Consider the following 16956-nt stretch of genomic DNA (forward strand, 5'->3'; position numbering starts at 1 on the left):
AGGGTATAGGGTCTAGTCCTACCTAACAGTCATGGACAGAGCAGAATCAAGGGGAAGGGTATAGGGTCTAGTCCCACCTAACAGTCATGGACAGAGCAGACTCCAGGGGAAGGGTATAGGGTCTAGTCCTACCTAACAGTCATAGACAGAGCAGACTCCAGGGGGAGGGTATAGGGTCTAGTCCTACCTAACAGTCATAGACAGAGCAGACTCCAGGGGAAGGGTATAGGGTCTAGTCCTACCTAACAGTCATAGACAGAGCAGACTCCAGGGGGAGGGTATAGGGTCTAGTCCTACCTAACAGTCATGGACAGAGCAGACTCCAGGGGAAGGGTATAGGGTCTAGTCCTACCTAACAGTCATAGACAGAGCAGACTCCAGGGGAAGGGTATAGAGTCTAGTCCTACCTAACAGTCATGGACAGAGCAGACTCCAGGGGAAGGGTATAGGGTCTAGTCCTACCTAACAGTCATGGACAGAGCAGACTCCAGTGGAAGGGTATAGGGTATAGTCCTACCTAACAGTCATAGAAGAGCAGACTCCAGGGGAAGGGTATAGGGTCTAGTCCTACCTAACAGTCATGGACAGAGCAGACTCCAGGGGAAGGGTATAGGGTCTAGTCCTACCTAACAGTCATGGACAGAGCAGACTCCAGGGGAAGGGTATAGGGTCTAGTCCTACCTAACAGTCATGGACAGAGCAGACTCCAGGGGAAGGGTATAGGGTCTAGTCCTACCTAACAGTCATGGACAGAGCAGACTCCAGGGGGAGGGTATAGGGTCTAGTCCTACCTAACAGTCATGGACAGAGCAGACTCCAGGGGAAGGGTATAGGGTCTAGTCCTACCTAACAGTCATGGACAGAGCAGACTCCAGGGGAAGGGTATAGGGTCTAGTCCTACCTAACAGTCATAGACAGAGCAGACTCCAGGGGAAGGGTGTATGGAAGCATCATAGCCGTCGCCATCCTGACTGGCAGCAGGTTGCTTAGCGACTGGCCCAGACTGTATCTCTCCTTGCAGGCTTCCACCAGAGCTACAGAGAGAGAGACAGAGAGAACACTTAGAACACTCTAGAACCAGAGCTACAGAGAGAGACAGAGAGAACACTTAGAACACTCTAGAACCAGAGCTACAGAGAGAGACAGAGAGAACACTAAGAACACTCTAGAACCAGAGCTACAGAGAGAGACAGAGAGAACACTAAGAACACTCTAGAACCAGAGCTACAGAGAGAGACAGAGAGAACACTAAGAACACTCTAGAACCAGAGCTACAGAGAGAGAGAGAGAGAACACTTAGAACAGTCTAGAACCAGAGCTACAGAGAGAGACAGAGAGAAAACTTAGAACAGTCTAGAACCAGAGCTACAGAGAGAGACAGAGAGAAAACTTAGAACACTCTAGAACCAGAGCTACAGAGAGAGACAGAGAGAACACTAAGAACACTCTAATAGAATAGAAACACTTATTTCCCTCATTAAAATGCAAATCAATTTATAACATTTTTGACATTCGTTTTTCTTGATTTTTTTGTTGTTATTCTGTCTCTCACTGTTCAAATAAACCTACCGTTAAAATGAGCAGGGGATCAACTACTTTTTTCCCTCACTGTACAGACTACAATACACCACAATAAATACAGAGGGAGAGAGAGAGGAGAGAACAACTCACTACAGTCATATAGACTACAATACACCACAATAAATACAGAGGGAGAGGAGAGAACAACTCACTACAGTCATATAGACTACAATACACCACAATAAATACAGAGGGAGAGAGAGAACAACTCACTACAGTCATATAGACTACAATACACCACAATAAATACAGAGAGAGAGGAGAGAACAACTCACTACAGTCATATAGACTACAATACACCACAATAAATACAGAGAGAGAGAGAGAATAACTCACTACAGTCATATAGACTACAATACACCACAATAAATACAGAGGGAGAGAGAGAGAACAACTCACTACAGTCATATAGACTACAATACACCACAATAAATACAGAGGGAGAGGAGAGAACAACTCACTACAGTCATATAGACTACAATACACCACAATAAATACAGAGGGAGAGAGAGAACAACTCACTACAGTCATATAGACTACAATACACCACAATAAATACAGAGAGAGAGAGAGAACAACTCACTACAGTCATATAGACTACAATACACCACAATAAATACAGAGGGAGAGGAGAGAACAACTCACTACAGTCATATAGACTACAATACACCACAATAAATACAGAGAGAGAGAGAACAACTCACTACAGTCATATAGACTACAATACACCACAATAAATACAGAGAGAGAGGAGAGAACAACTCACTACAGTCATATAGACTACAATACACCACAATAAATACAGAGGGAGAGAGAGAGAACAACTCACTACAGTCATATAGACTACAATACACCACAATAAATACAGAGAGAGAGGAGAGAACAACTCACTACAGTCATATAGACTACAATACACCACAATAAATACAGAGAGAGAGGAGAGAACAACTCACTACAGTCATATAGACTACAATACACCACAATAAATACAGAGAGAGAGGAGAGAACAACTCACTACAGTCATATAGACTACAATACACCACAATAAATACAGAGGGAGAGGAGAGAACAACTCACTACAGTCATATAGACTACAATACACCACAATAAATACAGAGAGAGGAGAGAACAACTCACTACAGTCATATAGACTACAATACACCACAATAAATACAGAGAGAGAGAGAGAGAACAACTCACTACAGTCATATAGACTACAATACACCACAATAAATACAGAGAGAGAGGAGAGAACAACTCACTACAGTCATATAGACTACAATACACCACAATAAATACAGAGAGAGAGGAGAGAACAACTCACTACAGTCATATAGACTACAATACACCACAATAAATACAGAGGGAGAGAGAGAGAACAACTCACTACAGTCATATAGACTACAATACACCACAATAAATACAGAGAGAGAGAGAGAGGAGAGAACAACTCACTACAGGCATATAGACTACAATACACCACAATAAATACAGAGGGAGAGAGAGAACAACTCACTACAGTCATATAGACTACAATACACCACAATAAATACAGAGAGAGAGGAGAGAACAACTCACTACAGGCATATAGACTACAATACACCACAATAAATACAGAGGGAGAGAGAGAACAACTCACTACAGTCATATAGACTACAATACACCACAATAAATACAGAGAGAGAGAGAGAGAACAACTCACTACAGTCATATAGACTACAATACACCACAATAAATACAGAGAGAGAGAGAACAACTCACTACAGTCATATAGACTACAATACACCACAATAAATACAGAGGGAGAGAGAGAACAACTCACTACAGTCATATAGACTACAATACACCACAATAAATACAGAGGGAAGGAGGAGAGAACAACTCACTACAGTCATATAGACTACAATACACCACAATAAATACAGAGAGAGAGGAGAGAACAACTCACTACAGTCATATAGACTACAATACACCACAATAAATACAGAGGGAGAGGAGAGAACAACTCACTACAGTCATATAGACTACAATACACCACAATAAATACAGAGAGAGAGGAGAGAACAACTCACTACAGTCATATAGACTACAATACACCACAATAAATACAGAGAGAGAGGAGAGAACAACTCACTACAGTCATATAGACTACAATACACCACAATAAATACAGAGAGAGAGAGAGAACAACTCACTACAGTCATATAGACTACAATACACCACAATAAATACAGAGGGAGAGAGAGAACAACTCACTACAGTCATATAGACTACAATACACCACAATAAATACAGAGAGAGAGAGAGAGGAGAGAACAACTCACTACAGTCATATAGACTACAATACACCACAATAAATACAGAGGGAGAGAGAGAACAACTCACTACAGTCATATAGACTACAATACACCACAATAAATACAGAGAGAGAGGAGAGAACAACTCACTACAGTCATATAGACTACAATACACCACAATAAATACAGAGAGAGAGAGAACAACTCACTACAGTCATATAGACTACAATACACCACAATAAATACAGAGGGAGAGGAGAGAACAACTCACTACAGTCATATAGACTACAATACACCACAATAAATACAGAGGGAGAGGAGAGAACAACTCACTACAGTCATATAGACTACAATACACCACAATAAATACAGAGAGAGAGGAGAGAACAACTCACTACAGTCATATAGACTACAATACACCACAATAAATACAGAGAGAGAGGAGAGAACAACTCACTACAGTCATATAGACTACAATACACCACAATAAATACAGAGAGAGAGAGAGAACAACTCACTACAGTCATATAGACTACAATACACCACAATAAATACAGAGAGAGAGAGAGAGAACAACTCACTACAGTCATATAGACTACAATACACCACAATAAATACAGAGGGAGAGAGAGAGAACAACTCACTACAGTCATATAGACTACAATACACCACAATAAATACAGAGAGAGAGAGAGAGAACAACTCACTACAGTCATATAGACTACAATACACCACAATAAATACAGAGAGAGAGGAGAGAACAACTCACTACAGTCATATAGACTACAATACACCACAATAAATACAGAGAGAGAGGAGAGAACAACTCACTACAGTCATATAGACTACAATACACCACAATAAATACAGAGAGAGAGGAGAGAACAACTCACTACAGTCATATAGACTACAATACACCACAATAAATACAGAGAGAGAGGAGAGAACAACTCACTACAGTCATATAGACTACAATACACCACAATAAATACAGAGAGAGAGGAGAGAACAACTCACTACAGTCATATAGACTACAATACACCACAATAAATACAGAGAGAGAGGAGAGAACAACTCACTACAGTCATATAGACTACAATACACCACAATAAATACAGAGAGAGAGGAGAGAACAACTCACTACAGTCATATAGACTACAATACACCACAATAAATACAGAGAGAGAGGAGAGAACAACTCACTACAGTCATATAGACTACAATACACCACAATAAATACAGAGAGAGAGGAGAGAACAACTCACTACAGTCATATAGACTACAATACACCACAATAAATACAGAGAGAGAGGAGAGAACAACTCACTACAGTCATATAGACTACAATACACCACAATAAATACAGAGAGAGAGGAGAGAACAACTCACTACAGTCATATAGACTACAATACACCACAATAAATACAGAGAGAGAGGAGAGAACAACTCACTACAGTCATATAGACTACAATACACCACAATAAATACAGAGAGAGAGGAGAGAACAACTCACTACAGTCATATAGACTACAATACACCACAATAAATACAGAGAGAGAGGAGAGAACAACTCACTACAGTCATATAGACTACAATACACCACAATAAATACAGAGAGAGAGGAGAGAACAACTCACTACAGTCATATAGACTACAATACACCACAATAAATACAGAGAGAGAGGAGAGAACAACTCACTACAGTCATATAGACTACAATACACCACAATAAATACAGAGAGAGAGGAGAGAACAACTCACTACAGTCATATAGACTACAATACACCACAATAAATACAGAGAGAGAGGAGAGAACAACTCACTACAGTCATATAGACTACAATACACCACAATAAATACAGAGAGAGAGGAGAGAACAACTCACTACAGTCATATAGACTACAATACACCACAATAAATACAGAGGGAGAGGAGAGAACAACTCACTACAGTCATATAGACTACAATACAACACAATAAATACAGAGAGAGAGGAGAGAACAACTCACTACAGTCATATAGACTACAATACACCACAATAAATACAGAGAGAGAGGAGAGAACAACTCACTACAGTCATATAGACTACAATACACCACAATAAATACAGAGAGAGAGGAGAGAACAACTCACTACAGTCATATAGACTACAATACACCACAATAAATACAGAGGGAGAGGAGAGAACAACTCACTACAGTCATATAGACTACAATACACCACAATAAATACAGAGGGAGAGAGGAGAGAACAACTCACTACAGTCATATAGACTACAATACACCACAATAAATACAGAGGAGAGAGGAGAGAACAACTCACTACAGTCATATAGACTACAATACACCACAATAAATACAGAGAGAGAGGAGAGAACAACTCACTACAGTCATATAGACTACAATACACCACAATAAATACAGAGAGAGAGAGAGAGAACAACTCACTACAGTCATATAGACTACAATACACCACAATAAATACAGAGAGAGAGAGAGAGAACAACTCACTACAGTCATATAGACTACAATACACCACAATAAATACAGAGAGAGAGGAGAGAACAACTCACTACAGTCATATAGACTACAATACACCACAATAAATACAGAGGGAGAGGAGAGAACAACTCACTACAGTCATATAGACTACAATACACCACAATAAATACAGAGGGAGAGGAGAGAACAACTCACTACAGTCATATAGACTACAATACACCACAATAAATACAGAGAGAGAGGAGAGAACAACTCACTACAGTCATATAGACTACAATACACCACAATAAATACAGAGGAGAGAGGAGAGAACAACTCACTACAGTCATATAGACTACAATACACCACAATAAATACAGAGGAGAGAGGAGAGAACAACTCACTACAGTCATATAGACTACAATACACCACAATAAATACAGAGAGAGAGGAGAGAACAACTCACTACAGTCATATAGACTACAATACACCACAATAAATACAGAGAGAGAGGAGAGAACAACTCACTACAGTCATATAGACTACAATACACCACAATAAATACAGAGGGAGAGGAGAGAACAACTCACTACAGTCATATAGACTACAATACACCACAATAAATACAGAGGGAGAGGAGAGAACAACTCACTACAGTCATATAGACTACAATACACCACAATAAATACAGAGAGAGAGGAGAGAACAACTCACTACAGTCATATAGACTACAATACACCACAATAAATACAGAGAGAGAGGAGAGAACAACTCACTACAGTCATATAGACTACAATACACCACAATAAATACAGAGAGAGAGGAGAGAACAACTCACTACAGTCATATAGACTACAATACACCACAATAAATACAGAGGGAGAGAGAGAACAACTCACTACAGTCATATAGACTACAATACACCACAATAAATACAGAGAGAGAGGAGAGAACAACTCACTACAGTCATATAGACTACAATACACCACAATAAATACAGAGGAGAGAGGAGAGAACAACTCACTACAGTCATATAGACTACAATACACCACAATAAATACAGAGAGAGAGGAGAGAACAACTCACTACAGTCATATAGACTACAATACACCACAATAAATACAGAGAGAGAGGAGAGAACAACTCACTACAGTCATATAGACTACAATACACCACAATAAATACAGAGAGAGAGGAGAGAACAACTCACTACAGTCATATAGACTACAATACACCACAATAAATACAGAGGGAGAGGAGAGAACAACTCACTACAGTCATATAGACTACAATACACCACAATAAATACAGAGAGAGAGGAGAGAACAACTCACTACAGTCATATAGACTACAATACACCACAATAAATACAGAGAGAGAGGAGAGAACAACTCACTACAGTCATATAGACTACAATACACCACAATAAATACAGAGAGAGAGAGAGAACAACTCACTACAGTCATATAGACTACAATACACCACAATAAATACAGAGAGAGAGGAGAGAACAACTCACTACAGTCATATAGACTACAATACACCACAATAAATACAGAGAGAGAGGAGAGAACAACTCACTACAGTCATATAGACTACAATACACCACAATAAATACAGAGAGAGAGGAGAGAACAACTCACTACAGTCATATAGACTACAATACACCACAATAAATACAGAGGAGAGAGGAGAGAACAACTCACTACAGTCATATAGACTACAATACACCACAATAAATACAGAGAGAGAGAGGAGAGAACAACTCACTACAGTCATATAGACTACAATACACCACAATAAATACAGAGAGAGAGGAGAGAACAACTCACTACAGTCATATAGACTACAATACACCACAATAAATACAGAGAGAGAGGAGAGAACAACTCACTACAGTCATATAGACTACAATACACCACAATAAATACAGAGGGAGAGGAGAGAACAACTCACTACAGTCATATAGACTACAATACACCACAATAAATACAGAGAGAGAGGAGAGAACAACTCACTACAGTCATATAGACTACAATACACCACAATAAATACAGAGAGAGAGGAGAGAACAACTCACTACAGTCATATAGACTACAATACACCACAATAAATACAGAGAGAGAGGAGAGAACAACTCACTACAGTCATATAGACTACAATACACCACAATAAATACAGAGAGAGAGGAGAGAACAACTCACTACAGTCATATAGACTACAATACACCACAATAAATACAGAGAGAGAGGAGAGAACAACTCACTACAGTCATATAGACTACAATACACCACAATAAATACAGAGGGAGAGGAGAGAACAACTCACTACAGTCATATAGACTACAATACACCACAATAAATACAGAGAGAGAGGAGAGAACAACTCACTACAGTCATATAGACTACAATACACCACAATAAATACAGAGAGAGAGGAGAGAACAACTCACTACAGTCATATAGACTACAATACACCACAATAAATACAGAGAGAGAGGAGAGAACAACTCACTACAGTCATATAGACTACAATACACCACAATAAATACAGAGAGAGAGGAGAGAACAACTCACTACAGTCATATAGACTACAATACACCACAATAAATACAGAGAGAGAGGAGAGAACAACTCACTACAGTCATATAGACTACAATACACCACAATAAATACAGAGAGAGAGGAGAGAACAACTCACTACAGTCATATAGACTACAATACACCACAATAAATACAGAGAGAGAGAGAGAACAACTCACTACAGTCATATAGACTACAATACACCACAATAAATACAGAGAGAGAGGAGAGAACAACTCACTACAGTCATATAGACTACAATACACCACAATAAATACAGAGAGAGAGGAGAGAACAACTCACTACAGTCATATAGACTACAATACACCACAATAAATACAGAGAGAGAGGAGAGAACAACTCACTACAGTCATATAGACTACAATACACCACAATAAATACAGAGAGAGAGGAGAGAACAACTCACTACAGTCATATAGACTACAATACACCACAATAAATACAGAGAGAGAGAGGAGAGAACAACTCACTACAGTCATATAGACTACAATACACCACAATAAATACAGAGAGAGAGGAGAGAACAACTCACTACAGTCATATAGACTACAATACACCACAATAAATACAGAGAGAGAGGAGAGAACAACTCACTACAGTCATATAGACTACAATACACCACAATAAATACAGAGAGAGAGGAGAGAACAACTCACTACAGTCATATAGACTACAATACACCACAATAAATACAGAGAGAGAGGAGAGAACAACTCACTACAGTCATATAGACTACAATACACCACAATAAATACAGAGAGAGAGGAGAGAACAACTCACTACAGTCATATAGACTACAATACACCACAATAAATACAGAGAGAGAGGAGAGAACAACTCACTACAGTCATATAGACTACAATACACCACAATAAATACAGAGAGAGAGGAGAGAACAACTCACTACAGTCATATAGACTACAATACACCACAATAAATACAGAGAGAGAGGAGAGAACAACTCACTACAGTCATATAGACTACAATACACCACAATAAATACAGAGAGAGAGGAGAGAACAACTCACTACAGTCATATAGACTACAATACACCACAATAAATACAGAGAGAGAGGAGAGAACAACTCACTACAGTCATATAGACTACAATACACCACAATAAATACAGAGGGAGAGGAGAGAACAACTCACTACAGTCATATAGACTACAATACACCACAATAAATACAGAGAGAGAGGAGAGAACAACTCACTACAGTCATATAGACTACAATACACCACAATAAATACAGAGAGAGAGAGAGAGAACAACTCACTACAGTCATATAGACTACAATACACCACAATAAATACAGAGAGAGAGGAGAGAACAACTCACTACAGTCATATAGACTACAATACACCACAATAAATACAGAGAGAGAGAGAGAACAACTCACTACAGTCATATAGACTACAATACACCACAATAAATACAGAGAGAGAGGAGAGAACAACTCACTACAGTCATATAGACTACAATACACCACAATAAATACAGAGAGAGAGGAGAGAACAACTCACTACAGTCATATAGACTACAATACACCACAATAAATACAGAGAGAGAGAGAGAGAACAACTCACTACAGTCATATAGACTACAATACACCACAATAAATACAGAGAGAGAGGAGAGAACAACTCACTACAGTCATATAGACTACAATACACCACAATAAATACAGAGAGAGAGGAGAGAACAACTCACTACAGTCATATAGACTACAATACACCACAATAAATACAGAGAGAGAGGAGAGAACAACTCACTACAGTCATATAGACTACAATACACCACAATAAATACAGAGAGAGAGGAGAGAACAACTCACTACAGTCATATAGACTACAATACACCACAATAAATACAGAGGGAGAGGAGAGAACAACTCACTACAGTCATATAGACTACAATACACCACAATAAATACAGAGAGAGAGGAGAGAACAACTCACTACAGTCATATAGACTACAATACACCACAATAAATACAGAGAGAGAGAGAGAACAACTCACTACAGTCATATAGACTACAATACACCACAATAAATACAGAGAGAGAGGAGAGAACAACTCACTACAGTCATATAGACTACAATACACCACAATAAATACAGAGAGAGAGAGAGAGAACAACTCACTACAGTCATATAGACTACAATACACCACAATAAATACAGAGAGAGAGGAGAGAACAACTCACTACAGTCATATAGACTACAATACACCACAATAAATACAGAGAGAGAGGAGAGAACAACTCACTACAGTCATATAGACTACAATACACCACAATAAATACAGAGAGAGGAGAGAACAACTCACTACAGTCATATAGACTACAATACACCACAATAAATACAGAGAGAGAGGAGAGAACAACTCACTACAGTCATATAGACTACAATACACCACAATAAATACAGAGAGAGAGAGAGAACAACTCACTACAGTCATATAGACTACAATACACCACAATAAATACAGAGAGAGAGGAGAGAACAACTCACTACAGTCATATAGACTACAATACACCACAATAAATACAGAGAGAGAGGAGAGAACAACTCACTACAGTCATATAGACTACAATACACCACAATAAATACAGAGAGAGAGGAGAGAACAACTCACTACAGTCATATAGACTACAATACACCACAATAAATACAGAGAGAGAGAGAGAACAACTCACTACAGTCATATAGACTACAATACACCACAATAAATACAGAGAGAGAGAGAGAACAACTCACTACAGTCATATAGACTACAATACACCACAATAAATACAGAGAGAGAGGAGAGAACAACTCACTACAGTCATATAGACTACAATACACCACAATAAATACAGAGAGAGAGGAGAGAACAACTCACTACAGTCATATAGACTACAATACACCACAATAAATACAGAGAGAGAGGAGAGAACAACTCACTACAGTCATATAGACTACAATACACCACAATAAATACAGAGGGAGAGGAGAGAACAACTCACTACAGTCATATAGACTACAATACACCACAATAAATACAGAGAGAGAGGAGAGAACAACTCACTACAGTCATATAGACTACAATACACCACAATAAATACAGAGAGAGAGGAGAGAACAACTCACTACAGTCATATAGACTACAATACACCACAATAAATACAGAGAGAGAGAGAGAACAACTCACTACAGTCATATAGACTACAATACACCACAATAAATACAGAGAGAGAGAGAGAACAACTCACTACAGTCATATAGACTACAATACACCACAATAAATACAGAGAGAGAGGAGAGAACAACTCACTACAGTCATATAGACTACAATACACCACAATAAATACAGAGAGAGAGGAGAGAACAACTCACTACAGTCATATAGACTACAATACACCACAATAAATACAGAGAGAGAGAGAGAACAACTCACTACAGTCATATAGACTACAATACACCACAATAAATACAGAGAGAGAGAGAGAACAACTCACTACAGTCATATAGACTACAATACACCACAATAAATACAGAGGGAGAGGAGAGAACAACTCACTACAGTCATATAGACTACAATACACCACAATAAATACAGAGAGAGAGGAGAGAACAACTCACTACAGTCATATAGACTACAATACACCACAATAAATACAGAGAGAGAGAGAGAACAACTCACTACAGTCATATAGACTACAATACACCACAATAAATACAGAGAGAGAGAGGAGAACAACTCACTACAGTCATATAGACTACAATACACCACAATAAATACAGAGAGAGAGGAGAGAACAACTCACTACAGTCATATAGACTACAATACACCACAATAAATACAGAGAGAGAGGAGAGAACAACTCACTACAGTCATATAGACTACAATACACCACAATAAATACAGAGAGAGGAGAGAACAACTCACTACAGTCATATAGACTACAATACACCACAATAAATACAGAGAGAGAGGAGAGAACAACTCACTACAGTCATATAGACTACAATACACCACAATAAATACAGAGAGAGAGGAGAGAACAACTCACTACAGTCATATAGACTACAATACACCACAATAAATACAGAGAGAGAGAGAGAACAACTCACTACAGTCATATAGACTACAATACACCACAATAAATACAGAGGGAGAGGAGAGAACAACTCACTACAGTCATATAGACTACAATACACCACAATAAATACAGAGAGAGAGAGAGAACAACTCACTACAGTCATATAGACTACAATACACCACAATAAATACAGAGAGAGAGGAGAGAACAACTCACTACAGTCATATAGACTACAATACACCACAATAAATACAGAGAGAGAGAGAGAACAACTCACTACAGTCATATAGACTACAATACACCACAATAAATACAGAGAGAGAGAGAGAACAACTCACTACAGTCATATAGACTACAATACACCACAATAAATACAGAGAGAGAGGAGAGAACAACTCACTACAGTCATATAGACTACAATACACCACAATAAATACAGAGAGAGAGGAGAGAACAACTCACTACAGTCATATAGACTACAATACACCACAATAAATACAGAGAGAGAGAGAGAACAACTCACTACAGTCATATAGACTACAATACACCACAATAAATACAGAGAGAGAGGAGAGAACAACTCACTACAGTCATATAGACTACAATACACCACAATAAATACAGAGAGAGAGGAGAGAACAACTCACTACAGTCATATAGACTACAATACACCACAATAAATACGAGAGAGAGAGAGAGAACAACTCACTACAGTCATATAGACTACAATACACCACAATAAATACAGAGAGAGAGAGAGAACAACTCACTACAGTCATATAGACTACAATACACCACAATAAATACAGAGAGAGAGGAGAGAACAACTCACTACAGTCATATAGACTACAATACACCACAATAAATACAGAGGGAGAGAGAGGAGAGAACAACTCACTACAGTCATATAGACTACAATACACCACAATAAATACAGAGAGAGAGGAGAGAACAACTCACTACAGTCATATAGACTACAATACACCACAATAAATACAGAGAGAGAGAGAGAACAACTCACTACAGTCATATAGACTACAATACACCACAATAAATACAGAGGGAGAGGAGAGAACAACTCACTACAGTCATATAGACTACAATACACCACAATAAATACAGAGAGAGAGAGAGAACAACTCACTACAGTCATATAGACTACAATACACCACAATAAATACAGAGAGAGAGGAGAGAACAACTCACTACAGTCATATAGACTACAATACACCACAATAAATACAGAGGGAGAGGAGAGAACAACTCACTACAGTCATATAGACTACAATACACCACAATAAATACAGAGAGAGAGGAGAGAACAACTCACTACAGTCATATAGACTACAATACACCACAATAAATACAGAGAGAGAGAGAGAACAACTCACTACAGTCATATAGACTACAATACACCACAATAAATACAGAGAGAGAGGAGAGAACAACTCACTACAGTCATATAGACTACAATACACCACAATAAATACAGAGAGAGAGGAGAGAACAACTCACTACAGTCATATAGACTACAATACACCACAATAAATACAGAGAGAGAGGAGAGAACAACTCACTACAGTCATATAGACTACAATACACCACAATAAATACAGAGAGAGAGAGAGAACAACTCACTACAGTCATATAGACTACAATACACCACAATAAATACAGAGAGAGAGGAGAGAACAACTCACTACAGTCATATAGACTACAATACACCACAATAAATACAGAGGGAGAGGAGAGAACAACTCACTACAGTCATATAGACTACAATACACCACAATAAATACAGAGAGAGAGGAGAGAACAACTCACTACAGTCATATAGACTACAATACACCACAATAAATACAGAGAGAGAGGAGAGAACAACTCACTACAGTCATATAGACTACAATACACCACAATAAATACAGAGGGAGAGGAGAGAACAACTCACTACAGTCATATAGACTACAATACACCACAATAAATACAGAGAGAGAGGAGAGAACAACTCACTACAGTCATATAGACTACAATACACCACAATAAATACAGAGAGAGAGGAGAGAACAACTCACTACAGTCATATAGACTACAATACACCACAATAAATACAGAGGGAGAGGAGAGAACAACTCACTACAGTCATATAGACTACAATACACCACAATAAATACAGAGAGAGAGGAGAGAACAACTCACTACAGTCATATAGACTACAATACACCACAATAAATACAGAGAGAGAGGAGAGAACAACTCACTACAGTCATATAGACTACAATACACCACAATAAATACAGAGGGAGAGGAGAGAACAACTCACTACAGTCATATAGACTACAATACACCACAATAAATACAGAGAGAGAGGAGAGAACAACTCACTACAGTCATATAGACTACAATACACCACAATAAATACAGAGAGAGAGGAGAGAACAACTCACTACAGTCATATAGACTACAATACACCACAATAAATACAGAGAGAGAGGAGAGAACAACTCACTACAGTCATATAGACTACAATACACCACAATAAATACAGAGAGAGAGGAGAGAACAACTCACTACAGTCATATAGACTACAATACACCACAATAAATACAGAGAGAGAGGAGAGAACAACTCACTACAGTCATATAGACTACAATACACCACAATAAATACAGAGAGAGAGGAGAGAACAACTCACTACAGTCATATAGACTACAATACACCACAATAAATACAGAGAGAGAGGAGAGAACAACTCACTACAGTCATATAGACTACAATACACCACAATAAATACAGAGAGAGAGAGAGAACAACTCACTACAGTCATATAGACTACAATACACCACAATAAATACAGAGAGAGAGGAGAGAACAACTCACTACAGTCATATAGACTACAATACACCACAATAAATACAGAGAGAGAGAGAGAACAACTCACTACAGTCATATAGACTACAATACACCACAATAAATACAGAGAGAGAGGAGAGAACAACTCACTACAGTCATATAGACTACAATACACCACAATAAATACAGAGGGAGAGGAGAGAACAACTCACTACAGTCATATAGACTACAATACACCACAATAAATACAGAGAGAGAGGAGAGAACAACTCACTACAGTCATATAGACTACAATACACCACAATAAATACAGAGAGAGAGGAGAGAACAACTCACTACAGTCATATAGACTACAATACACCACAATAAATACAGAGAGAGAGGAGAGAACAACTCACTACAGTCATATAGACTACAATACACCACAATAAATACAGAGAGAGAGGAGAGAACAACTCACTACAGTCATATAGACTACAATACACCACAATAAATACAGAGAGAGAGGAGAGAACAACTCACTACAGTCATATAGACTACAATACACCACAATAAATACAGAGAGAGAGGAGAGAACAACTCACTACAGTCATATAGACTACAATACACCACAATAAATACAGAGAGAGAGGAGAGAACAACTCACTACAGTCATATAGACTACAATACACCACAATAAATACAGAGAGAGAGGAGAGAACAACTCACTACAGTCATATAGACTACAATACACCACAATAAATACAGAGAGAGAGGAGAGAACAACTCACTACAGTCATATAGACTACAATACACCACAATAAATACAGAGGGAGAGGAGAGAACAACTCACTACAGTCATATAGACTACAATACACCACAATAAATACAGAGAGAGAGAGAGAGAACAACTCACTACAGTCATATAGACTACAATACACCACAATAAATACAGAGAGAGAGGAGAGAACAACTCACTACAGTCATATAGACTACAATACACCACAATAAATACAGAGAGAGAGGAGAGAACAACTCACTACAGTCATATAGACTACAATACACCACAATAAATACAGAG

The 16956-nt window shown here is 38.3% G+C and overlaps 1 protein-coding gene across 5 annotated transcripts in view; it reads right to left on the reverse strand.

Annotated features, from left to right (window-relative positions):
* The window catches only part of LOC106584779 (patatin-like phospholipase domain-containing protein 2), a 59853-nt gene that overhangs the window by 9414 nt on the left and 33483 nt on the right, over window positions 1-16956 (reverse strand). For all 5 annotated transcript variants that reach the window (XR_006761496.1, XR_006761493.1, XR_006761495.1 and 2 more), the window contains exon 7: window positions 902-1034. Coding sequence is in view for 1 of the 5 variants with exons in the window: in XM_045706243.1 (XP_045562199.1) it covers window positions 902-1034 (133 nt within the window). In the remaining 4 variants the exon portion in view is untranslated. The remainder of the gene's footprint in view (window positions 1-901; window positions 1035-16956) is intronic.

This window comes from Salmo salar, chromosome ssa23 (assembly GCF_905237065.1).
Source record: "Salmo salar chromosome ssa23, Ssal_v3.1, whole genome shotgun sequence".
NCBI classification, from domain to species: Eukaryota; Metazoa; Chordata; class Actinopteri; order Salmoniformes; family Salmonidae; genus Salmo; species Salmo salar.